This window comes from Adiantum capillus-veneris, chromosome 22, assembly GCF_014529385.1.
Source record: "Adiantum capillus-veneris isolate H3 chromosome 22, ASM1452938v2, whole genome shotgun sequence".
Taxonomy (NCBI): domain Eukaryota; kingdom Viridiplantae; phylum Streptophyta; class Polypodiopsida; order Polypodiales; family Pteridaceae; genus Adiantum; species Adiantum capillus-veneris.
This window is the reverse complement of record NC_140952.1, coordinates 63,541,837-63,569,529: the sequence shown is the minus strand read 5'-3', so window position 1 is coordinate 63,569,529 and position 27,693 is coordinate 63,541,837. Positions and strand designations below refer to the sequence as shown.

The 27,693-nt window shown below is 45.1% G+C and overlaps 1 protein-coding gene across 5 annotated transcripts in view; it reads left to right on the top strand.

The window, feature by feature from the left end:
- The first annotated feature begins 260 nt into the window (after positions 1-260).
- LOC147429481 (uncharacterized) overlaps positions 261-27,693 on the top strand; it is a 115,792-nt gene continuing 88,359 nt past the window's right edge. For 2 of the 5 annotated variants that reach the window (XM_086495162.1, XM_086495161.1), the window contains exon 1: positions 261-456. In XM_086495162.1, coding sequence (XP_086351288.1) covers positions 354-456 — 103 coding nt within the window. In that variant the 5' untranslated portion in view covers positions 261-353. The remainder of the gene's footprint in view (positions 457-27,693) is intronic. The other 3 variants (XM_086495160.1, XM_086495163.1, XM_086495159.1) reach the window with 2 other exon arrangements.

Below are 27,693 nucleotides of genomic sequence, written 5' to 3'. Positions count from 1 at the left end.
GCCCGTGTGGTTAGGACAACAACCTATCAACAAGTAGGTGGTGGGGTTGAGTCACCTCGCAGGCGTTGACCACGACCTTTTTTTGACCGTTCCCTCGAGATTTCCGTGCTCTCTGCGTCAGTAAATACCTAAATGAGGTGGAACGTCCGCATTTCATTGTCCACAAAGCCGAACGACGAAATCTCTTGCATGGAAAAGTAAGCACTAGTGGAGAGTACGACCTCGATTACTTCATCCCGCCACTGCCATTGGGTGCGACCCAGCTCTAAACTAGCACACAAAATGTAGTCGGGACCTTTAAAGTCGGACGGCCGAGTCTATAGTCTATTCCCCTCTCTCTCTCTCTCGTATGCATGGAGGAAACGACATTCGAATGGGATGGCGGGCTTCTGCTGGTTTGCCTCTCCCGCTTGCGGTTTCGACTCAAAGCAGCTGCACGCGATCGTCTTGCTCTAGGTACATCCTCTTTATTTGCGCACATAAATGGTTGCGGCACCCATCTCTCTCTCTCTCTCTCTCACACACACACACACACACATATATATTTCTACTGTCATTACTTAGCGGAAGTGGGCTGTTGTTAACTCATGTATGCTTCTATCTTTGTTTGCGATAACCAAAGTTACACATCAGTGGATGGAGACAACGAGCTTGAGCTGGAACTCATTTCATGCGTAGTATTTAAGCAGTCCGGGTTGGTTCTCACAACAATTTTGCAAAGTTGAGAGAGCTTCCATCAGGGCTTGTTGTTTGGGTGTAATGAGAAGCGATTGAATGCACTATCACGTTCAGTCCTAATGTATCACTATAGTTTTAATGTTGCTCAAAATATTGACTGTCCATTTTATAAGGTGTTTTAAGTAATCAGCTGAAGCAAGGTAAATAGTAGTGTGTGGCATGACTGTACTGGATTGAGCATATTACAGCCAACATGGCAAAAACCTAATCACCCAGCAACAGTCAGGAAATGTGCCACATTTTTAGGTACCATACAGATTGCCAACATAGCATGCTGATGTGGCAAGTGTACGGGATTTACTACATGGAAACTTACGGACAAGGCTGGTGTGACACCCTTGCTACAAAGTTGCTTTTTGGGCGCCATATCATGAAAATAGATTATCTTCAGTGCTTTGGTCATCAATTATTGATATCAAACAATTCATGTGATTTTAGCACCTTTAAAAAAATAACAAGTGATTTTAAGTTGCTTTTGCAACCATGTGCACATAAAAGAGATGCTAGAGCACCACTAGATGTTGGTAATAGATCAAGTGAGTGTGAGCACTCAAAATATATATAACCGTGATAGTTCCTTTTTCAAAAATCATCAAGAGCGGGCACTAGAAGCACCACCGCCTCAACAACAACCACAACCGTTGTCGGCAAATGGAGAAGATAGGGCTATCAACATCATTACCCTTGAGCATCAAGATGTGGATGTCTTGGCCAATAAGAGAGCCAAACATGATAGGGAGAAAGAGACAGAAGAAGAGAGGGAAACGAGCAAGGAAAGGGAAAGCTAAAGTAGAAGATCAACCAAAGAGTAGCAAGAGGCAGCGACGAAGAAAAACAGGTCCAAAGGATTACCTTCTTGGCCAAGGTGTCAAAGACTATGATATTGTTGACGACATATGAAATCAAAAGGCCAATATATCTTTTGGTCAATTGGTGGCTTTAAACGCTAAATTGAGGAGGCAGTGGACCAAATGCGTGAGTACGCGGCTTCCTTCCAAAAAGGAAAAGCATCAAAGCATGGTGTCATCCTCGAGGGTTGGTCACCCAGTGGATATGGTGCCAATAGTTGAAGCTATGTTGGGAAAGAAGACGGAAGTGCAAGCATATGTGGATGGTGGTGCCCAGGTGTGTGTCATGACCGAGGCTATCATGAAGGAAGCAGGCGTCAAGATGTGAGTGAATGCTTCGATCTGTATGAGGATGGCCAACCACAAAAAGGCAAGGTGTCTTGGGATAGTTGAAAATGTTAAGATAAAAGTCTTGGGGATTGAGTGCTTGGTTGATTGCTACGTGATGCAAGGGGGTGAGAATGCTTATCCGATCATTTTAGGGAGGCCATGGCTTATAACCCTTGGTGCTAAGCAGGATTGGGGCACGGGCTTGATCACCATCCCCGACCAAGAGAAAGGAAGGACCATTGTCTACAACATGACGACACACGAGAGCCATATACAGCTCTTATTGGAGATGCAAGATACAGATTCAACAGAAACTATGTCATACGATAGTGATGCTTCGTCTACGTCATCAAAAGAAAGTGTAGAGAAAGGCTTGATGCAATTATGTCCTGATCTATTTAGGATATGTGTCGAAAAGGAAGCATCAATGCATGATGTGGACGTCAAGGAGGCGAAGGAGAATCCAAAAGCAAATGTGGGGCCTGCCAAAGTGAACGTAAGGAGCATGTTAGGAGAGGACTTGACGAAGAAAGAAAACAAGGAGTATGAATACATGTTTGCGGAGTTTCCAAAGCTATTCGCCACTGAATATACAGATTGCAAGGAGCAAAAAGGGTCGAGCATAGAATCAATCTAATAGAAGATGCCAAGTCAAAGGTTCAAAAGCTTAGGAGGTTGGGGGTCATTCATGAGAAGGCACTTCGTGAAGAGGTGACGAAGCTTTTGAAAGTAGATTTCATCTTTTGAGTGGAGGAGTCTGGGTCTCTCCAGTAGTTATTGTGCCCAAGAAGAATAGAAGATCTAGGATATATGTTGATTTCAAACGTTTGAATGCTGTCACAAAAAGGAATCATTATCCACTATCCTTCTTGGATGAAATCCTCAATCAGGTTGCAGGTCATGAACGCTACTCAATCATGGATGGATTTTCAGGCTACTTTTAGATCTTGATAGCGATCGAAGATCGATTGAAGATGACCTTCATTAATCCTTGGGGTTGTTTTTCCTACAAAAGAATGTCTTTTGGGCTGGTTAATGCATATGCTACCTGCCAAGGGTGGATAAATAGAGTGTTTGGTCTCTACTTGGGTAAGTTCATTCGAGTTTTCATGGATGACATTGGATGTTGTAGCTCTAGGGTGACACATTTGGAGAGACTGAGGTTGAGTTTTGAAAGCTTCAACAAGAGGGTGGGCAAGTCAACCCAAAGAAGTATTCTAGGACATGTGGTTTCCCAAAATGGAATAGAAGCTGACCCAGAGAAAGTTAAGGCTTTATTGCTTATGGATTAACCGAGCAACACAAAGGATTTGGCATCATTTGTGCATAAGCTCAGGTACCTGTCACGTTTCTTTTAGATACTATGTCAGTCTAAGTATCCTCTTCAGAAATTAAGTCAAAGAGTTCAGAGGTTTGAGTGGAATGAAGACATGCAACAGGCTTTTGATGGTATCAAGAGGTATTGTGTGCTTTACCAATAGTGAATCCTTCTGACATGAAATCCATTTTCTATGTATCTATTAGTGTGGGGTCAATAGTTTTTGGGTCGGTGCTCTTACAAAAGTAGGGAAGGAACTTCAAGCCAGTCTATTTTGAGAGCAAGATGAAGAATGTAAGCAAATTCTCCTACACAGAAATGGAATAGTGGGTATTCGCCTTGGTTCTTGCTTGTAGTAGGTTCAAAACATATCTGTTGTCCCAAAAGTTCTACGTGCTCACCACATCAAACCTTTTGCCGGATGTAGTACAACATTTGAAGCGTAGCAAGCGCATCTTAAAGTGGACTATGGAGCTTCAAGAGTATGAGTTTGAGTTTAAAGTGGACTATTCTGTTAAAGCTCACTTGCTGGACATAGTGGTACACAAGGGAGCAGAGATGCCGTCTTACCCAAGAATTGACAAGGATGATCATGAAAAAGGAAGTGGACTATTACAGATTCGTATACGATGATGTTTGATGGTGCATACATGATAGTTCTTCAAAAGGCAAGTGGTGGGGTAATCATTAATAACCCAAAAGGCGATGTAATCTTATCTAGAGCTTACGACCTTGATGAAGCTGAAAGTAACAATGAGGCCGAGTATCTCACGCTTCTCCTTGGATGGAAGCAGTGTGTTGAGTTTGGATTGAAGAGGGTTATTGTGAAAGGGGATGCGTTGCTAGTCATGAATCAGTTACTTGGTTTGTGGAATGTTAAGAAACAAAACTTGAAGAAGTGGTTCTATGGCATTAAGAAGCTTTTGCATGAATTTGAGAAGATATTGTGTAAGCATGTTCCTCGTGAGTAGAATAAAGAAGCTGATGAGTTGGCTAGGGACAAGTTGGATGCCTTGGTAGCCCCTTTCAAGGTCAAGGAAGATTTGTGTGCAGGAAGAAAATCGCTGCAAGATGTAGAAGTATTTCTTAGTAAAGAACAATGTCCTAAGGGCATGTCAAAGGTTCGGCGTAAGAAAATAGTTGCAAAAGCAAGAAAGTACACGTTGGTAGGTGAGGATCTCATGTTTTATGGCAAAGATAGCATTTTGAGGGAAGTGCCGGACAAAGAAGAAATAGGCTTGATTTTGAAGCATTGCCATGAACCAAAAGGCCATCAAGGTAAGGATCAGGTTGTCTTTCGTATTTTGAGAGGGGGTTATTGTTTGCGCTCTATGATGAGACATGCTTATTTTTGGTGCAAGTCATGCCATGAATGCCAAGTGTTTGCAAACCGAAAGCTTTTGGCTGAGCCTTAAAAAGCTATAATGTCTTTTGATGCATCTGCAAAATGGGGAGTGGATGCTGTAGGTCCAATGCGAAGGACCAACAATGGCGAAAAGTATATCCTTGTGACTGTGGACTATTTGACAAAGTGGGTGGAAGCAAAAGCTGTGAAAGATGTAACAACAGGAAGAGTGGCCTGCTTTTGGTATGAATAGGTGTATTGTAGGTTTGTAGCTCCTATGGTTATCATTTTTGATTGTGGACCAAGGTTTAGGGGAAAAGTTGCTGGTGCTCTCATAAAGAAATTGAAAATTCAGCATAGGCATTCTTCTCCTTACTACCCACAATGCAATGGGCTGGTTGAAAACTGCAGTGGTCAAATTGTGAAGATGCTATTAGAGTATGCTAGAGAGCATCCTAAGGAGCGGGACTCGGACCTGGAAAAGTGTTTGTGGGCCTATAGAATTGCGTATAGAGTGTCTACACAGTTTACGCGATATGAGCTTGTTTATGGAAAGGAAGCTCTCATGCCTATACAAGTGCAGTTGGATGCCTTGAAGTTGTTGTGTAGAATGCAAGGCAAGCATAAAGTCAAGTTGCAGGAAAGAATTCTTGCTTTAGCGTTGTTGACAAATGAATAGAGAGAAAGCCAATGATTATTATCTACAACAAGCAGAGACAAGGATGGAGAAAATGAATACGAGGTTGCGAGAAAAAGAAATTAAAGAGGGGGATCAGGTGATGAAGTACGATTCCCGCTCGGATTTCACTTTTCAGAAAAAGTTGAGGGACAAATGGTTGGGGCTGTATAGAGGGAAGCATGCATTTTGGAAAGGCTCTCTAGCGAACATTTGCGCTATAGAATAAATGGTTATAGATGGAAGAAATATTTTGCAGGGGATGTGGTTCCAGATGCAAATAGTCTCTTGGTTGAGCATAAATGCTTGACCTAGAGGGTGGGCAATGATGATAGATTGCTTTTGGCGTGTACAAAGTAGCGTGTATATGCATCGGCATAGGTATAGAAAGATGTAAATACATGCATTTGGGAGCTTTGCAAAGTGGTTTCAAGTTTAAAAAATGACGCGACATGTACACATTGTAAATAGTCAAAGCTAGACCAAAAACCTCACGGTAAAGTTCCGATATCTGAGGAGTATCTGCTGGGTCCTCCTCCATCCACTTCCCATCCAATGCCGGATAGTTCTTGACTAAGAACTGCCGTTCACTTTACCTTTCTCTTTCCTTTCCTAGTCAGCCAGTATTTGTTCCAAAACGAGAATCTTCTCGCTCTCTGCCACTTCAAGTTGCTCCTTAGGCTTCCTATCAATTGGCACTCACCCTTAAAAATTTTCAACAGACTCGCATAAAAAGCATTGTGAATCTTCTAAGTATCTGGCAACTTCAATTTAAAGGATACATCATTTATCTTCTGTTGAATATTGAGAGGGCCATCATATCGCATTCTTAGCTTTTGAAAAAGCCACTCCTTTCCCTTTCGTGTCCTCAGGCGTGCCTTCTCAAACCGTAAGAGCACCCAATTGTCTTCTAATCTACCAGCTCATTCCCTTTTCGTTTCTTTCCTTGTACCTTGGGACCTATGGTAGCTTCGCTAGCTTCCCCTGTCCATTGGCACGTCAGTCTCAATCATTGGAACTATAAGACGCACTATCCTCTAATCCCCTTTCTTCTCCGGAATCTTGCAATGAGCTGTCATCCGGTTTCCCTAATTCATTCACTTCACTGGTAGACTCGTGCCGTGTTGAGATGGATACTATCATGTCCGTAGGATAAGTCAATGAGCCGGCATGCATTCCAAGTCGTTGCTTAGCATGTTTCATAAGTCTTTGAATAGAGTCAGACTTTATGTTTAGACAATAGTCTCGGATCTCTTTTAGCAAACCATGGCAAACCCGCTCAATCTGGTCTCTCAATGTAATTCCGAAACGAAGACACTGGCCAATAAGTGTCCCAAAACCACTGGCAATGGTCATCCAATGTATTTTTCTCAATCATTTTTAAGTGATGCCATGCCGTGATGACATCTCGTGCATATTCTTATGATATCCAAGTTGACGTGAAAATTGTCTTGAACTTTAACCACGTCGCAGGTGCTTCTTTGCATAACAATAGAGTAGACCACCATGTTTGTGCAGTGCCTTTCAAGTAAGATGCCACGCTTCACACCCTAAATTGTTTTGTGATCCGTCCTCTAGAGAAGGTTGTTGTATAAACTCAAGGGCTCGATGGGTGTCTTGGTAGCGTGAAAACATCTCAAACCTAACGGTCTGACTCCCTTCCTCGAACTCCTTGGTTTTCTTGTTGATCTGGTCACTGTCAAAAGAGGACACTCTCCTCTTGTGAACTGCTTGTCACAAACTGCTGACGTATCAAGCCACTGAAGATCAAAGCCGACTTGTAGATCCTGGCCGAGGGGCCTAAATCCTAAGACGAAGCAGCAACAGAAGAAGAAGAAGTCCTACCAACTTATGTGATCCCGTTCAATGGGGCCAATTAACCTAAAGGCACTAGAATTAAAGCGGGGCCAACACAAGCAAGCCTAGAAGATGATGACGTGGTTGTTGTACGGAACTCTTGCAAAACGCTCTGACATACTGATGTGGCAGAGTGTACGGACAATCCCGCAATTCACGTGGACAGTGCCACGTCGCAGCTGTACGGATTTCCTCAAAACACGGTGACAGCTTTTGGCCAACCGCTTGAGTTTATAGCTTTTCATGTAGATTGCTTTTCATAGGCCAAGGGCCTTTAGATATGAGCCAAGGGCTCATTATTTGGCATGCTCCCCTTGAGGTGCAGAAGATAAGAGTACCGGCGATGTGATGAGTTCAAGTAATTTAAAAAAATACGGAAAGGGGCGCCAATGTTTGGGACCAATGCTCTCTTGGGGGGGGGGGGGACTCTGCCACTCCCGTCTCGTGTGTCGTGCGTCTCTTTCAGTTCCGTTGTTATTTGAAGTGCTTAAAGTTGTTCTTTTCCGTTGGCACGTGGTGCCCGTTCCCGTGACACTGCTAGATGGCCTTCCATGCCTTTTAGAGTTTTTTTTTAAAAATTTGCTTCAAAATAGAATCTTGTCTTTGGTGCTTAGAAATTGAGGAACCTTCTTAGCAGCCTGGGTTACTTCAAATGGCGCCTTCCCCGTGTGTTATTGTAGGCAAACTCCACCAAGGGCAAATACATTTCGCATTAAGTCTTTTGATCCGAAATATAAGACTTCAACAAATCCAAAACCACTGAATTGGCTATCTCAAATTGCCCATCTGTCTACGGGTGGAATGATGACGAGAACTGGAATCGTGTGCCAATGTTCTCCCAGATTGTCCTCCAAAACAAACTAGTAAACCGGGGATTTCTGTCCGAAAGAATAGACTCAGGCATGCCATGTAATCGGAAAATCTGTGAGACAAACAGTTTTGTCAAATGATCGTTCTTAATCGTCTTCTTTACCGGAATGAAGTGAGCCTATTTACTGAATCTATTAATGACTATCCAAATGTCATCATGCCCACTTTGAGTTTTGGGAAGATAAAAAATAAAATCCATGGCAATGCTTTCCCAGGGACGGGAGGATACGGTAAAGGCTACTGATGCCTTATGCCTGTCAAACTTGACCTCTTGGCAAATGCGAACAAACTCGTCCGCATCCTTTTTTTTTTTGAGCCTCGGCAAGTAAAAGTAACGCTCAACACTCTTCAAGGTGGTATCTGTAACCGGCCTGTTCAATCCAAAAAGGGCGGTAGACTTTACTTTAAACCTTGATTTAGCTTTCACCCATTATTAGTCGTCTATTTTACCTATACTTTCAAGACACAACAAAGGGGAGAGGAATACAGGCTGCTAGATTGCACCTGTATGAGTAGACAGACACCAGATTGGCCCCTAACTTAGGCGCCGCTTTCGGTATTTCTTTATTGTTCAAAAGAGGGAATAAACGTTGTGGTTCCCTACAAGCTGCCCTGCACAAACTCGGCTGAATTTCCACTGTTCCAGCCCGATTTCGGCAGCATAATTGTACTAGAACCCTTCACGGTCAGTATTCCCACGCATTGGTCGACTTTCCCGACGCATACGGGCACTTTGCAAAACCTGGCGAGAATCTGCAGCACGCTGAATTCTCTGTTTTCAGCCCTGAAAATGCGCCAGATCACCTGTACAGCGGTCCCCTTGCGTCCTCGAACCTCCTGGGGGTATTAGGGTCCGTTTAGGGCCAAAACCCTAAACCTACAAAAATACACAGCAGGCTGTAATTCACTGTTTCGGGCTCCGTTTCGCGTGCCGGTCGCATCCGTAGCAAGTCCTCGAGCTCCCGCACTTGTAGGGCTACTTGCCCTTTGAATCGGACGAGATTTCTGGCGTGAAACCTCTCCGAATTCACCTGTACCTGTGGGGGGATTAGCCGCTAGCTAATCCAGTACCTGTACAAGAGGCTCTTGCCTCGGCAATCGTGCATGAACCCACACAACTGTACATTGGTCAAATGAAGAGCCCACTAGAGGGGCATAACATACTGCCAAAGGGGAGAGAGAGGGCAGTGCGTAGCGTGCAGGGCATCACTCCTGGCACCGCACTGTGCATAAGAGGGAAAGCAAGCACTCCATAGCTCTTAACCTGTGACAAAAACTGAAAATGAGGCTCTCCCCCTCCTAAATTCAGCGCCACTTCTTGTTGCATGAGGCAAGTGCACCAAAAGGTGCCACTTGGCACATTTATAAGCATTTTCCCGTTTCGGGGTTGCCGCCTAAAAATATCCCAACCGGTTGCCCAGTTGACTTCACTGCAGAGTAAGAAAATGTTCCCTTTGTCATTCCGGAGGTAATGACGCCAACACATTTTCAGGTCCCAAAATAGCAGTTCCCTAAATTTTAGGAGATGCTGCCATTGTATCTTTCTAGGTCATCCGACCCTCTTTGTACACTGCGGCCACATCCAGAACTGAAATGTAGCCTCTGTAGCAAAGGATTCCACTTTGGCTAGTCAATGACCCCACTTGGCTAACCATAGTCCTTGTCCAACTTTAGTGCTCTCTTGCCCTCAGGCCTGGACTCCCTCTGAACAGTTCCACACTAGCTATGCAATGCAGGGCAGTTAGATTTCCCGAGGGGTGTTTCCAAAAAGTGAAAGTAAATAGATAATAAGAAAGAAATCAACAAAAAGGATAGATAGTAGTCACACGCTGGTGACAGTATCTGTCACAAAAATACAGAAGCGTAAACTGACTTTTAATTGTACTTCAAATACGAGAGAGAGAGAGAGAGAGAGAGAGAGAGAGAGAGAGAGAGAGAGAGAGAGAGAGAGAGAGAGAGAGAGACACTTCATTGGGGACCAAAAGATGGGCTGGTCCCCCCCATAAAGAGATTATCTTTATTACTAAGGGAGAATCTTTACAAGCACCAGAATGGGGCAATAGCCCGTCCTCTATTCTTTCTTTTTTGATTCTGACTGAGAGAGTGCGAAAGCTACTCTCTGAATACTGAGAGGATTTTCCCTCTACTATGAGATTTTGGGAAGCTCTCGAAAACGAGGGTCTCTTCCACAAAACTCAACGGGGAAGCTCTCGAAAATGAGAGTCTACCTTCCGCTAACTGAGTCCCTTTATGCATAATCATTCCTGCAACAAACACAAGGGAGAAACATGCAAAATGCACGCACACATGCTTGCTGCAATTTTCTGCACATAACCCGAAAATGTTACCTGAGCACCTTCCAAAGCCGAAGTAGAGACCTTTTCCGCGATGGAATTGCACGAAACTTGGTGTACGCGTAGTGTAGGTAGAGAAGAACTAGATTCTATATGTATTTTGCTGAAATTCACCCTAAAGGAGGTAATTAATGGCTGAAAACAGAGAATTTACAGCCACCACTCTCTACGAAGAGAGTGCCTGCTGCAACTTCTCGCGATGAAACTTCACCAAAAGCTGGCTATGGTTATGAGAACCCTTGTTCTAGACAATGGGAGCACGAGGCCACCACATATGTCGCAAGGGGTTGCTCTCAAGCTTCCATGGAGGGCTCCAATGCGTAGAGCATACTCACAATAGGGGGGGGGGGGGTAGGAGCATTGCCAACACTGAAAATGGGGGAGGGCGGGCTCCTAAATAGCCATCAGGGGAAGGGGGCGCTAGAAAGAGAGATAGGGTGAGAGTGAGAGTGAGAGAGAGTTAGTTTGCATTGGTAAGTGTGGCACTTGGCACACTTACTTAATACTTAAAAACCCTTCAACTTTCACTTTTAAAAGCTCACAAACTATTAATGAAATGTGCAAATTGAACCACAACTGCACACATAGATGCAATCCAATGAAACTGTTACCTGCACCCTAGCGCAATGCCGTACCAGCATTGCTCTGGCATTACCTGTTCGCACTTGTCCGGCCATTTGGTCCAGCATAAACAATTTAAAAATACTTTAACTAACTTATCCTAAGGTCGTAAAATAATTCAGGCCTTAGGGTTATTATTCTAAGGACCCCATCTCATTCCTGTGCTTGCACTAGCACGCGTAATTTTCTGAGCCTGAAATTTGAGGCTACTATCTACCCCTTCATTAAAGACTCGATTTCCCAATCACTAGGGCTTCAGGGTATTTTCTGCTAGGGTCTCCCTGAGGTGCACTGGCCCAAATTTGGGCGCACCTGAGGCCCCAGAACTGCTAGATCTATTGTCACAAAACGGGAGCGTACACGAGCACTTAGAAAATCTGAAAAGACACGAGCACTTAGAAAATCTGAAAATTATAATTCTTTGAAAACATGAGAGAAGGGAGAAGATCGACACAGTATTGGGGACCAAAAGATGGGCTGTTCCCCCCCGTTAAGAGTATTCTTTTATTCAGGGAGAATTCTTATACAAGCACGAGAACCCGAGGAAACCCCTTCGTTCTGTAATCTTAGACCCGAAGGTCGTGCTTTCCCGTAAAGGGCTTGGGCACAAGGCTGTTCCTTCCTGTAAGGGACTTAGGCGCGAAGCCGTACTTTCCCGTAAGGGACTTAGGCGTGAAGCCGTACTTCCCATGAAGGGCCTTCCCGTAAGACGGGAGATTCCTGCAAAACAAACCACACATAGCAACAATTCTCAATGCGTATCAACACCTTATACCCGTCGCTCCTTGCTCGGAGAGTCGACCTTCGTACTGAGTCGTCACGCGAACACTTGCAAATTCCGTCGCCAGTCTCTGCTCCAGAATCCTAGCGCTAGTGCTTTTCTGTTGCTTCCGGCTCTTGAAACTGAAACGCTGGCTACCCTTTTATAGGGTTTGGCACCCGGCGGGAATAGAGCCGAAAAGCGGAGCCCTGGTGCCCTAGAGAGAGGAGAGAGAGAGATCGCTGGGCTTGGCACTTTTTAGAGAGAGGGGAGAGAGAGATCGCAAATCAGCCCCCTGCCTTGGTTTTAGCGTTGGTTTTTTTTATAAGGGCCTTGCTTGCTTTATTTTATTAATAAAAGGGCTGGTCACTTTAAAGTGACCGGCCACTTTATAAAATAAAGTGTGAACTTGTTCAAACTTTAATACTCACTCAGTTAGTTAAAATAATGCTACACGGACACATTCCGGGCGTCCCCGGGTGCAGGACATGACACAGATGCAATGCAGACACAAACTCCTCGCGGGAAAACATCTGTCCTCTCGCGACTGTTCCTGCTTTTCGTAAAAAGCTTCATTGAACCCATCTTTATTCTTGTGCTTGCATTCTTACGCGTATTTTCTTACTCAGTTCGGATTTCCTCCTTAGCCTACGGGATGCCCCCTTACTGATGCACCCGTCACCCATCATGTGACGCATCAGGGGCACTCGTAACCCGGCCCTTTCCACCGAACTTACGGAACTCCTTCGCGATGTTTACCGTCACCCATCAAATGACACATCAGAGTTGTCCGTTCTTGATGGCAGTTCTTGTAGCTACAATCTTTTAACAGTTCTTAGTGCACATAATAAAATATCCTAAAAAAAAGAGATTAATCATTAAAAATAAGAAAATAGTCCAATTAGCAACATCCCTCTGGCTTCTAAACAGTTGACCTCAACTGTAGTGCTGGGACATATACCTCTAGTATCTCGGGATAAGCTGCTAATTCCTCCTGTGTCATCCACTGAGCATCTAGATTTGAATAGTTCTTAAACTTAACCAAATACTTCCGTGTTATCTTTCCGGATTTGAGAGACCGCTCCTGATGACTTACTATTTGCTCCGGTTGGAGTATTTCTTCTGTTTCCTCAACCTCAAGAGGTTCCTCAGGGCTAGGCTGGCTCGGAGGCGGTCCCACATACGGCCGGAGTAAACTGACATGGAAAGCATTATGGATCTTCCAATTAGGCGGTAGCTCTAATCGGAAAGTGACATCATTTACTCGCTCAGTGATCTTAAACGGCCCATAATAACGGGTAGAAAGTTTTACCACTTTCCCCTTATGAGACGCTTGTTTCTTAAGTCTTGCCTTCTCAAACTTGAGTAAGATTAACTGTCCGACTGTTAAGTCTAGATTCCTTCTGTGCTTGTCTGCAGCTTTCTTATGCTTTTCTTGAGAGCGTAGAATAGTTCTCCTAACTTGCCTGTAGGCTATGTCCAAGTCCTGGACAAATTCATCCGCTGCAAAGATCTTATCCTTAGTTAAAAGGATCGGTGGAAGAAAAGGCTTACCATAGAGAATCTCAAAAGGTGCTTTCCCCGTCGATGAGTGTATGGTATTGTTATACGCATACTCGACAAGAGGCAAATATTTCTCCCAGTCAGATTGCCGGTTTGACACATAAGCTTTTAACATATCCAATACTGTGGAATTGGCTACCTCACTTTGCCCGTCCATTTGAGGATGGTAGGCAGATGAAAAATTCAGCGTTGTACCAAGATTATCAAGGCACGCCAAAAATTTCCTGTCATGCGAGGATCTCGATCGCTCACAATAGACTTACGCATTCCGTGATGCTTAAAGATCTGTGCTAGAAAGACCCTAGCCATATGATCTGCTTTTATCGTTTTCTTGACTGGTATAAAGTGTGCTTGCTTGCTAAACCTGTCCACAATGGTCCAGATTGCGTCATTTCCAATCTGAGTTCTAGGGAGGTCCATGATGAAGTCCATGGCAATACTTTCCCAAGGTTCATTAGGCACAGGCAAAGGTTGTAGCAACCCAGGCGTCTTATGCTGATCATACTTCACTTTTTAGCAAACCAAGCATTCCCTGACATACTTATCAATGTCTGCTTTAAGGCTAGGCCAAAAGAAATAGCTTTTCATTGCTAAGGTTGTAGGGAGAATACCCCGATGACCCGCATAAGGCGAAGCGTGTGCTTCATCCATGATCTTCTTTCTTAATGGTTCCGCCACACATATGGCCTGATGGTGGTAGAGATAACCGTCCCGAATGGAATAGGGAAACTCATTCTCTCCACGATGTAGCTTTCCCCAAATGGTGGAGAAGTTTGGATAATTCGGATACAAATCCGGTAGTGCTTCTAATTCTTGGTGATACACCGAAGTGATAGCGTTCACCCTTGGCCGCCTAGACAATGCGTCTGCGACTACATTCTTACTCCCAGCCGTGTGAAGGATCTGGAAGTGAAACATAGACAAAAAGTTTGCCCACCTCATCTGCTTCTCAGATAGTTTCCTTTGCCTGAGAAAATACCGCAAACTCTGGTGATCAGTCTTGATCACAAAATCCGCTCCTAGAAGATAGTGCTTCCAGTTGGATAAGGCGTGAATCATAGCCGAGAGTTCCTTTTCGTAGATTGATGCATGCAACTCTGCATCCTTAAGCCGTCTGCTTTCGTATGTCATTGCATGGCCTTCTTGGTTTAACACTGCCCCGATGCAATCGCCTGAAGCATCGCAGTGAACCTCAAATGGTTTCCTTAAGTCAGGCACTATCAAAATAGGTCCATGGCTTAGCAAGTACTTGAGCTGATCAAAAGCTCCTTGTTGTCTCGATCCCCATCTGAAAGGAATCTTCTTCTTTGTCAAATCATGAAGTGGTCCTGCTACATGAGCAAATCCTCGGACAAACCTTCGATAATATGAACATAATCCCAGAAAGCTACGTACATCATGTACCGTAGTGGGAATAGGCCAATCTTCTACCACTCGGATCTTGGCAGGATCCATACTCACTTTATTGTGAGAGACTATATGGCCGAGATAGTGTATCTCAGAGAGAAAGAACTCGCTCTTCTTTGCATTCACATGCAACTCATGCTTTCGCAAGTCTTGAAACACTAAGTCGAAGTGCTTCCAATGTTCCTCTTTTGACTTAGAGAAGATGAGTATGTTGTCAAAGAATACTCTCGTAAAAGCTCGATACGGGCTGAAAATGCGGTCCATCATGCAATTGAACGTCGCAGGAGCATTGGTCAAGCCGAAAGGCATTACCAAAAATTCATATAGTCCAAAGGTTATGCTGAAAGCAGTCTTATGGACGTCCTCAGGGGAGATCCGTATCTGATGATACCCACTCTTTAAGGCTATGCGACTAAAGACACTTGCACCCTGCAACTTATCAAGTATATCATCAATCCGAGGGATCGGAAAGCGATTCTTGATTGTGATCTTGTTTAAAGACCGATAGTCTATGCACATTCGAAACGTGCCATCTTTCTTCTTCACCAGTAGAACTGGAGAGCAGTAGGGTGAAGCACTGGGCCGTACTAACCCTTTCTCTAGAAGCTTGTTGACTTGCTTCAAAATTTCCTCTTGCTGAGCAACTCACCCGATAAGGGGGTTGATTGGGAGGCGAGCTACCCGGTATGAGATCTATGCGGTGATCTTCCGGGCGTACCAGAGGGAGTTCGTCAGGAAGTGTTTCCGTGAAACAATCCTTGTACTTTTCAATAAATTGAAGACGCTTAATTTCCAGACTAGAGAGAGAGTCCCTACTAGTTTTATCCTTTTCACGTGCAAAAATCAAGTAAGCAGAAACACACTTCTTCATTTCTTTCTTAATGGAGATATGGCTTACAATTGGGAACTGCCAATCTCTTGCATCATCTTGAATCTTTATTTTCTTACCCCCATGATCAAAAGTGAGGGTCTTTTCCACATAATCGGGAATAGGTGTCATGTGGAAGTGCCATGGCATACCCAAGATGATATCACATCCCTCGATGGGTGCCATCAAAAATGATTCGCGGTCCTTGTACTCGCCAATCCGAAGATTGAGCTGTCCTTGCACGGGAGTTGCATTGGTTGTCAACCCCTCGAATGCCGATCCGGATGTAACCGGTGTGCCAAGCTGAGCCGGTGTAAGGCACAAACGTTATGCAATATCCAGGGAGATGAAGTTATCTGTGGATCCTGGATCATAAAGAATCAATACTCGCTGGTTATTCAAAGACCCCCAGCCCTTCAGAAGTTGGCGCTTCCCTTTCTCCGTTTCTGTGTTTCCTTGAATATCTGGAATTGAGTTCGAGCTTGGTGGTGCGGGTTCCTTCCTTGCTTTCTCTTGCCTCATAGAGGCTTGCTCTTGCCGTTGCTGCTTTAGCGGGCAGTCCGGTTTCATATGTCCTTTCTCGCCACAATAGAAGCATCTTTCTTCCTCTCTGAAAGTTTGAAGTTGAGTAGGAGAAAGATACTTAGTTCGCTTGCCAGTGCCCTCTGGCTTCTTAGAATGATCATCGTCTCTAGATGGAGGACGTTTTCTTCCTTGGCCCCCATGGTCATCGTAGACCCCTCTTTGTCTTGCACGGTAAGTGCTATGCTCCATCTTTCTGGGCGTCCCAGTTGAGTGCAAATCCTCAGCAATGATTGCTGACTCCATCATCCTTTGAAGAGTATCATGCGGATACACCTTCATACTCTTTCGAAGTTGCGGTTGGAGACCCGCTTCGAAGTTTCTTTTCTTTTCCTCGTCGGCAATCTTCATGAAGGGAGTGACCTTCAGAAGAACCGACCAATACTTGTCCACATAAGTCGTTACTCTTTCATGTTCCTTCTGGGCAAGCCAGTCCCATTCCTTCCGTATGTCTTGCTCGAAGTCAGGCGGAAGAAATTGTTCATAAAATTCAGATTTGAAGCTCTCCCAAGTTCTGGCGTGAGAACCTTTCAGAATCTTGGCTAACCACCAATTACTTGACGTTTCCTTGAGATGCATCCCCACATGGTGTAATTTGGATTTTTCTGTGAAGTGCCCGTTGGTAAAGGCGACTTCAAACTGTTTGATGAAGGACAGTGCTTTGGAGGTGTCTCTCCGTCCGTTGTAGGTTTCGAACTTGATGTCCTTGTCGCCTGATTTGAAGACTCTCATGCGATGTTGAGACTTGCGACCATGCTTTTTGAATCGAGGCTTATCTTTAGGCTGATGTAGGGTAGTAGTAGTAGCGGCTTCCTTCTCCTGACGAGATGATCGAGAAGTAGAAGTATAATCAAGAGAGTAAGATGGAGATGAGATAGAGATGTCCTTGCTCTCGTCTAGCAAAGAGAGCGCTTTTTCCTGGCCTTTCCTTGAAGTAGGCCGTTCATTCCGATCCGAAGATCCTTTGTGCACCTCGGCACGTTCTTCTTCTCTTGCCTCTTGTGGTCTCACGCCAACAGTGTTGTCTGGATGCTTGGCTGCATCAGTTCCATTCGTTTTCTTCATTCCGCCCAAAAGCTTTTGGACGTCTGGCAACAGTAAGATTTGTTGCAGCTCCGCAAGCTGAGCTTGCACTTGTTGAAGCTCCTCTTCAACGCTTCTCCCTTGGCTAGACATGGTTCTTCCCGTTCTTCCCGGAATCGTCCTTCTTTTCAGAGAAACAGAGGAGTCCGAGCTCTGATACCACTGTCACAAAACGGGAGCGTACACGAGCACTTAGAAAATCTGAAAATTATAATTCTTTGAAAACATGAGAGAAGGGAGAAGATCGACACAGTATTGGGGACTTGAAGATGGGCTGGTCCCCCCCCGTTAAGAGTATTCTTTTATTCAAGGAGAATTCTTATACAAGCACGAGAACCCGAGGAAACCCCTCCGTCTGTAATCTTAGACCTGAAGGTCGTGCTTTCTCGTAAAGGGCTTGGACACAAGGCCGTTACTTTCCATAAGGGACTTAGGCGCGAAGCTGTACTTTCCCGTAAGGGACTTAGGCGTGAAGCCGTACTTCCCGTGAAGGGCCTTCCCGTAAGATGGGAGATTCTTGCAAAACAAACCACGCAGAGCAACAATTCTCAATGCGTATCAACACCTTATACCTGTCGCTCCTTGCTCGGAGAGTCGACCTCCGTACTCAGTCGTCACGCGAACACTTGCAAATTCCGTCGCCAGTCTCTGCTCCAGAATCCTAGCGCTAGTGCTTTTCTGCTGCTTCCGGCTCGTGAAACTGAAACGCTGGCTACCCTTTTATAGGGTCTGGTACCCGGCGGGAATAGAGCCGAAAAGCCGAGCCCTGGCGCCCTAGAGAGAGGAGAGAGAGAGATCGTTGGGCTTGGCGCTTTTTAGAGAGAGGAGAGAGAGATCGCAAATCAGCCCCTTGCCTTGGTTTTAGCGCTGTTTTTTTTATAAGGGCCTTGCTTGCTTTATTTTATTAATAAAAGGGTTGGTCACTTTAAAGTGGCCGGCCACTTTATAAAATAAAGTGTGAACCTGTTCAAACTTTAAAAACTCACTCAGTTAGTTAAAATAATGCTACACGGACACATTTCAGGCGTCCCCGGGTGCAGGACACGACACAGATGCAATGCAGACATAGACTCCTCGTGGGAAAACATTTGTCATCCCGCGACTGTTCCTTCTTTTCGTAAAAAGCTTCATTGAACCCAATCTTTATTCTTGTGCTTGCGTTCTTACGCGTATTTTCTTACTCAGTTCGGATTTCCTCCTTAGTCTACGGGATGCCCCCTTACTGATGCACCCGTCACCCATCATGTGACGCATCAGGGGCACTCGTAACCCGGTCCTTTCCACCGAACTTACGGAAACTCCTACGCGATGTTTACCGTCACCCATCAAATGACACATCAGAGTTGTCCGTTCTTGATGGCAGTTCGTGTAGCTACAATCTTTTAACAGTTCTTAGTGCACATAATGAAATATCCTAAAAAAAAGAGATTAATCATTAAAAATAAGAAAATAGTCCAATTAGCAACATCTATTCTGATGTGTACACAACTAATTAGATAATTCTTTTCTCGTAAATACATTAATTATTTACAAAGTCTGACATAGTTATTGTATCTATGCCATAGTGGCCGGAAAAAGATGGACTATGGCATACCCTCTGATTGCATAAGCCATTAGTACTTAGCATGAGCAGTAGCACCCAGCATAAGCTTTTCCACTGCATGCGAACCGCCTCTAGCCACGTGTGGGAACCACCTCTTATGGAGCACTTAAATAATAAGTGACTTTTGGCAGCTTTTCCAAATCGTGGGCTGAAATAAGGGCTGCTTGACCTAGCATATATCTGGCTATATGAGAAGACGGTAGACCTAGCTCCTGCAGTAGAAGGCAGAGGTGTAGTGAAGGTGCCTCTCAAGAACCAAGCAGTATCAAGCACCAAGGATATCATCATTTCCAGCTTTTTCCAAGATCAGCCAGCAGCAGCGTTTTGCTTTTCCCTCGGCACCCCGTAGCAGATCCACCACGGACAGTGATAGCCTCGCCGTGGTCGCAGTCCTCGTAGTGTCTACACCAACGTTGTTAGTTTTTAGCCCTCAAAACAGGGAGCGTTTTTAGTTTTCAGCCATCGTCATCCATGACGACAGCAGATTAGCCCGCAACCTCGCCGCACTAGCAGATTCCCATCAGCATTCAAGCGATTTCAGATTTCAGCCCTTAGCATCTACATCGTCGTTGACCCGGTCGTCGTCAAGCATCATAGCATTTAGAACCATTGTACAAGACTTTGTGCAATCTAAAGCAAATACCTCTCTAATAGAGAGGGGGCCCCTTGGAGGGGGGTTTGGGACCCCATTTGGTGTCGTATCCTCTCTCTCTCTCTACCACTCACAACACTCTCTCTCACAGTTTCCACTTGTTTTGGTCATTGCACATTCTGTCAATAAGTTAAGGAAGGCTCTCCCTTCCCTTCAGTAACAGGAACCTGGAGCACCTACTGATCACTCATCGTGAGCTTGCACCATCACTCACTTCTGCTACACATTACAACAGGCTTGGACATTACAACAAAGAGAGAGAGAGAGAGAGAGAGAGAGAGAGAGAGAGAGAGAGAGAGAGAGAGAGAGAGAGAGAGAGAGGGAGAGTCGACACGGCTCGGCGTAGTTCCGTGCCCCAAAGGTATTGGCCCCAAGTCTGGTGACCCTTTTGGTTTTTTTTTATCATTAATCATTGCAAAATAAAACTCCCGTGGGACCTCTGCTCTCAGACTCTGCGTCCAGATGCTCTGCAGAGTGAGGCCCCAGGGGCTCTTATAAACTCACCAGGGATGTTCAAAAGCAGAGGCCCAAAAGCATTCAGTTCAAAAGCACTAAACCCAAAAGCATATGCTCTCAAAAGTTAGTGTTGGGGACTCCCAATAGCAACTAGCGTAATTTTCGAAAATCCGTATAGCCTGCTACGTCATTACAATAGTGGAATTTATAAAAAATCTGTACAGTCCTTCCACGTCACCATCCAGCTCGTTTTTCGGAGGTCCATACAACTTGCTACGTCAATAGCCCGCACTAGGGTTTTTTTTTCCCCTTTTTTAATGTCCCCTGGGTCTCATCTGACGGGACTCCATAAGTTGGAATAACTTATAATATCATTTTTTCCGTCAGGGATTGTCTGGGTAGTGATGGCACGTCATCACTTTGTGACATCACCAAACAAGTTCTCGAACAAAATTAAAAAAAAAAAGCTAAATCAAACTGAAAAAGCATTCTGGACATCGAACGAGCTCGAAATTCGAAAGGGCTTGCATCCTGAGACCTGCACCAAAATTAGGGTTAGATTTCTTCCAAAAGTTTGTAGCCGATCGCAGCATGGTCCATAAGCTCTTGAATAGTCAAAACAGGCCTTGACAGATAGTGTTCCTATGGTGGTGATGGTAGCCCCAAGATATACTGATCACATTGGGTCTCCAAGGTTATCAGTTCCAGAAGAGACACCTATTGCAAGGTGTCCAAAAATTTGAAGTGGTAATCTGCTAGGGTTTCCATGGCAAGCATTTCAAGATACCCGACTCTGCAAGAAGTTGCACTGCAACGGAAGTTTTCAGGAAGCATATAACTTCAAGCAATTTTTTTCTTGAAAGCTTGCCAAGTCCTTGGAGTGTGCGGTTTGGTAGCTAAAGACATCCACCACTGCATGGCACTGCCTCTGAGAAAAACGGGGGCTCAAAAAATCTTTGATCCTTCTCTTGCAAGTGTCCTTTATGGGTTATGCCCTGTAAGTCACAGCGATGAAGACGGAAACGTGCTCGATGCACGATGGAGTAAGGGTGGGAGTGGCTAATAAGTCCAAGGAAATCTTGGAAGCGCAATCTTTTTTTCCGAGAAAAAGATCCTTCTATTAGTTAATCAAATTGCCCATAGGGCTACAACCACCTCTACTAGAGAGGGAAGGCTACAACAACCATAAAGTGAGACTCTCCCAATGAAGAAACAACATATGTACAATGAGGGCTAAATTAGGAGATGGGAGGAGGGAAAAGCCACACAGGTGGACGGTAGTGCCATCTGAGCTCACCCCGGACCGTGGTGAAGAAAGGCCCTGGGCGCCAGAGTCGAAGGAACACCTCTCTGCACTCCCGCATGCGGTCGGAGTTGCCCTGAATTCTCTTGAATTGTCTCGTGAGAGTATGGATCGACTCTAGTCAAGAATCTCAAAGAGTCTTCGCTGGTGGCACAAGGCGAGCCTCGAAGATGCGGAAGCAGCGGGCCCGCCAGATGAACCAGAGTGTCAGGCCACAGACGAGCTCCCAACGCACCAATCTCTCACTGCACCACTACTGTGGAGTAAGCTCTATAGCCGGCTGGAGTGTAGGTCGACCCCCTTGTATCACTAACATGTGCTAGTGGAGGATAGCTCAAACTGTAGTGCAGGTCCCGTGAGAGTGGACCAAGCAGCTACCCCCCAAGTGTATTGTCGTGCTGTGGAAAGCACTAGCATTAGCCGAAGGACCCGAAGCCAAACCTGTTGTGCCATAGGGCAGTCCCACAGACAGTGACGCTGACTCTCCAAAGGATGGTCACAAGCTGCGCGCATGCTGGCGAAAGGCCACTATGTACTAGCCAACTCCCCACTGCTGTAGCTCTATGTGCAACTAGCCACTGGAACAAAGTGACTCGTCGCGGCTGTCTGGCGTCCCAAAACCTCGTCCAGAAGGTTGACAAGTCTGCACCAAAAACGCGATTGAAGACCATTCAACCTTATTATGACTTGATTGTGATGTGTGACGCCACGGTCATAGTACATACACAACAGACACAATGCTCATACACAATAACACATGCAATTACAGATTAGAGCTCTCAAATAATTGCAAGAGTAGAAGCTAGAGATAAGACTTGAAAGTTGAGCCATAGTCACCTGTGGTGCATAGTACCGTAAGGACTCATATTTGGTGTAGTATTCCTCTAAAGTAATCCCTAACTATCGAAGGGCAAAAAATTCATTCATTTTTATAGCTTGATGTGGCGGAGGAAGATATCTCTCTTTTACTGCCCGTTTCATTTTCTCCCAGGATGGACTAATGGAAGGATTATCCTACAATGTTGTTTCCACCAGATTTTAGCATCTCTAGTGAGTCGAAACATTCCCAGCATTGCGTGATTTTTTGAAGCAGTTCTTGCCGCCAGGAAATAGTCATCCATGGCGTCAAGCCAAGCTTCGGCATCACGTTCTAAGTTAGGTCCCTCTCCCTTGAAGGTCGGGAGTTGGACCTGTTTTAATAATGGTTTCTTCTCTTGGGTGGGAGTGTAAAGGCTTTTTGCATTGCCCTGAGATTTTAATTAATGAAATTCTTTTAGTGCTAAGGAATACTTTTCGCTTAATTTTGGCTAACAAGGCCCTCTAAGGCACTACAAAAAAAACAATTGTGACATATACCATAATGAGACACAAGGGGGCAAACCACAATACCAAAAGACCAAAGGTGACAAATACCAAAAAGATGCTACAAAGAGGGCAAGCCGCAATTGTCACGTGACACATCTAACCCTATGTGCACGTGGACAAGCTACTTCATGACAAGGGTTCAGTCCAGTTCAATCAGTCTAGAATAGGAAGTGATCTGGCACTTTTGTGAGTCTGTTCGCAGACCGTGCATGTCCAGACACTTAGATTAGATGCATATCCTCCGGTTGCACATAGTATGATCATTAGATTTCCATCAGAACCCATCAGGAGCATTTTTACAGTGCATAGACCTATATTTTTGACATTTTCACTTATTATTTTTAAGTGACTTTTGTTGGGAATTGGGTAGGGCAAATTCAGTAAGTGACTACATAAGAAAACCCTAGCGCTAGCATTTCTGGTAGAAGAGGCAGCAGGAACTTCGCGTTCAACAGGCACCTTCTCAGCAAGACCAGATTTTAGCCCATTTGAAAGCCTATCGTTTTTGCATGCCTTGGCAATTGCATTGCAGATCAGCCCCGGCGACAGCAAGATAGCAGATCAGCCCTAGCGTTAGCACATTCCACAACAAGACACAGCAAGTCAGCCCTAGCGTTAGCAGATTTCCTGAGCAAGATTAGAATTCACCCCTAGCGTTTTTGCATCAACATGACCTACTAGCGTTTTGTAGGTTCTCCGCGACAAACCCCAAGAAGCATCAGTGTTTTTAGTTTTCAGCAGTCAGACTCCATAGAAAAAGTCCCTAACCTCATAGATCTCACCTTCCCGTAGCAGATTCTCGCTGCATGTTTAGATCCAGCGTAGTTTGCAGATTCAGCCCGGAAAACGCAGATTTCAGCATTTGCATTTTCAGCGCGTCGTCGTCATCGACATAGAGTCAGAATTTAGCAGATAAAGATTTGCAGATTTCAGCCCTTAGCATTTTCAGATTTCAGCCCGTCTTGTCGTCGTCCTCATCATCGTCGACATCGTCGGCAAGTCCAAAGCGTTGTAGAGATTTGTGCAATCAATAGTAGACCACTCTCGCCATAGAAAGTGGGGCCTTCCGAGGAGGGTTTGACAACATTCTGGTGTCGTATTCTTCTCTCTCTATTTCTCAGTCTCAGCACGTTCATTCATAGTGTTTATCCTTTTTGTTTGTGATCACTTGCACTCTCATTAAAGGAATGGAAGGCTATCCCTTCCGTAAGTAAAAGGAACCTTGAGCACAGTTCGGAGCACTCATCTTTAGCAAAGTTCAACATTCACTTTTGCTGCACCTTACATTGGTATCAGAGCTTTGGCAGTGTTCTGTATCACTTAAGGAAAGAACCACAATAATTTTTTTTTGCTTGTTGTGATAGCACGTAACCCAAGTCCACTTGGGCGTGTCGATTCCTAATCTTGTTTTTGAAGAGTGACAGGAAACCCAAGAAAGAAGGGTTTGTCCAATCTCCCCTTGTCTCTCTTTTCACTCATTGAGAGCAGACCGTGCACTTAGCGGCCGGCCAATCGACATGAGGTGGGAAAAAGCAATCTTGGTGTGGGCGCAAGGCCGCCAAGGGGTGCGCCAGCGGAAAAGAGGAGCTAGGGTGAAGAGAAGATCCTTCTCTAACACAGATTACAAGCTAAAGAAGAACCTCAAGAACCTCAAGAACCCAAGAACCCAAGACCAACAAGAACCGAAGTTCCTCGTGAACTTACGAACCCAAGACTTCAGTGGATGGTCCTCACCCGAAGCGGAATGGATACTTCGCATGGAGGTGGTGAGCATGGGAGTGGCGAAGAAGAGTTTTCCCCACCAAGAGGTTTTTATGATCCTCCCCCTTCCCTATATACGCCAAGGATTGCACTAACTCCTATGGAGGCTTTCGACAAGATGATGATGGACAGGAAGTTAGAAAGCGAAGAAAGAATAGCAGCCATAGAGCGCAAATATGAAGAAATAATGAAAGCCATAGCACGTGAGCACAAGTAAGCACGCTTGGAAGCCAAAGTAAGAAAAGCCAAATTGGATCATGAGCGCGACGAAAGACTAGCCGGATTCGACTGTGAGAACAAAGAAAGACAAGCAGAATTTGATCGCGAGAACAAAGCAAGAAAAGAAAAGAGCGACCAACACATGAAAGAGTTCTTGCGACTCTTTTCTATTGTGCAGGCGCAGTTTGAACAGAATCAGGAGAAGGAGACTCTCTTGGTCTCTTCTTCTCCCAAGCATGACACACATGATTTGCATGATAATGATAAGCATACCGATTTGCATGATCAAGATGTGACTATTCACATGATGATTTAAACATGATGATTTGCAGGAAGAAGCTAACGCTGGTTGTTATGCTGGTCCAAAAACGCTAGGCTGAATTTTGTTCTGCGAGGGAAATCTGCTAACGCTAAGGGATCTGCTGTGCAAAGCCGCCAAGGCTGGTTCTGTGGGAAAAACGCTAGGCCTTTGCTGTGATGCAAAAACGTTAGGGTTGTTGATGGGGGCCCTATTGAGAAGTTGTCTGTTGAACGCGGAGTTCCTGCTGCCTCTTCTGCCAGAAATGCTCGCGCTAGGGTTTTCTTATATATATTCTTACTAGAATTGCCCTACCCAGTTCCAACAAGTCACTTAAAAATAATAAGTGAAAAATGTCAAAAATAGGGAAAATAGCTCTATGCACTGTAAAAATGCTCCTGATGGGTTTTGATGGAAATCTGATGATCATGCTCTGTGCAATCAGAGGATATGCATCTACTTAAGTGTGTAGACATGCACGGTCTGCGAATAGACTCACAAAAGTGCTAGATCACTTCCTAATCTTTCTTTCTACATTTCTTGCTTCGCGTTCTAACTTCCTTGCTTCGCGTTCTAACTTCCTGTCCATCATTATCTTGTCGAAAGCCTTCATAGGAGTTAGTGCAATCCTTGGCTTAGTTGGGGAAGGGGGAGGGTCGGAAAAACCTCATGGTGGGGAAAACTCTTCTTCGCCACTCCCATGCTCACCACCTCCATGCGAAGTATCCATTCCGCTTCGGGTGATGACCATCCACTGAAGTCTTGGGTTCTAAGTTCACAAGGAACTTGGGTTCTTGTGGTTCTTGGGTTTGTGGGTTCTTGAGGGTCTTGGGGTTCTTGCGGTTCTTGTGGTTCCTCTTTAGCTTGCAATCTGTGTTAGAGAAGGATCTTCTCTTCACCCGAGCTCTTCTCTTATTCGCGGGCGCACCCCTTGGCGGCCTTGCGCTCACACCAAGGTTGCTTTTTCCCACCTCACGTCGATTGGCCGGCCGCTAAGTGTACGGTCCGCTCTCAATGAGTGAAAAGAGGCACAAGGGGAGGTTGGACAAGCCCTTCTTTCTTGGGTTTCCTGTCACTCTTCAAAAACACGATTAGGAATCGACACGCCCAAGTGGATTTGGGTTACGTGCGATCGCAACAAGCAAACAAAACTCTGTGGTTCTTTCCTTGAGTGATATAGAACACTGCCAAAGCTTTAATACCAATGTAAGATGCAGCGGAAGTGAATGTTGAACTTTGCTCAAGATGAGTGCTCCGAACTGTGCTCAAGGGTCCTTTTTACTTACGGAAGGGAGAGCCTTCCGTTCCTTTAGTGAGAGAGTGCAATGGACACAAACAAAGTGGTGAACACTGTGAATGAAGGTGCTGAGACTGAGAGATAGAGAGAGAAGAATATGACACCAGACAAGTTGTCAAACCCTCCTCCGAAGGCCCCACTCTCTATGGCGAGAGCGGTCTACTATTGATTGCACAATCTCTACAATGCAATGGACTTGCCGACAATGTCGACGATGATGAGACGGGCTGAAATCTGAAAATTCTAAGGGGCTGAAATCTGCAAATCTTTATCTGCTGAATTCTGACACTATGTTGGTGACGACGGTGATGCAACGACGACGCGCTGAAAACGCAGATGCTGAAATCCGCGTTTTCCTAGCTGAATCTGCAAACTACGCTGGATCTGACCGTGCGGCGAGGATCTGCTGCAAGAGGGTGAGATTTGCGATGTTTGGGACTTCTACTGCGGTGTCTGCCTGTTGAAAACTGAAAACGCTGGTGCTCCTTGGTGATCTGTCGCGGTGAATCTGCAAAACGCCGGGGCTGATCTGCAAACCAAAAACGCTAGGGCTGAAAACTGTCTGCTGTGGGAGATTTGCTAACGCTACGGCTGATCTGTTGTCTCTTGTTGTTGCCGAGGCTGATCTTCTATGCCAAAAACGCCAAGGCTGGTTCTATGGGAAAACGCTAGGTCTTAGCTGTGATGCAAAAACGTAAGCAAAAAAAATTTCTGTGTTCTTTCCTTGAGTGATACAAAACACTGTCAAAGCTCTGATACCAATGTAAGTTGCAGCGGAAGTGAATGTTGAACTTTGCTCAAGATGAGTGCTCCGAACTGTGCTCAAGGATTTCTTTTACTTACGGAAGGGATAGCCTTCTGTTCCTTTAGTGAAAGAGTGCAATGGACACAGACAAAGTTGTGAACACTGTGAATGAAGGTGCTGACTAAGAGATAGAGAGAGAAGAATACGACACCAGAATGTTGTGAAAACCCTCCTCCGAAGGCTCCACTCTCTATGGCGAGAGTGGTCTACTATTGATTGCACAAATCTCTACAATGCTTTGGACTTGTCTACAATATCGACGACGATGAGGACGACGACAAGACGGATTGAAATATGAAAACGCAAAGGACTGAAATCTGCAAATCTTTATGTGCTGCATTTTGACTCTATGTCGGTGACGATGTCGATGGTGACGATGCGACGACGACGCGCTGAAAACGCAGATGCTGAAATCTGCGTTTTCCCGGCTGAATCTGCAAACTATGCGGGATCTGACCGTGCGGCGATGATCTGCTGCGAGGTTCGAGACTTGTTCTGCGGAGTGTCTTTGCTGAAAACTTAAAACGTTGGAGTGAGATCTGCGAGGTTCGGGACTTGTTCTGCGGACTGTCTTTGCTGAAACCTGAAAACGTTGGTCTTCTTGTTGGATCTGTCGTGATGGAATTGCAAAACGCTGAGGTGCAGATGCAAAAACGCTAGGGCTGAATTCTGACTTGCGGTGGAAATCTGCTAACCCTGGGGAGTCTGTTGTGT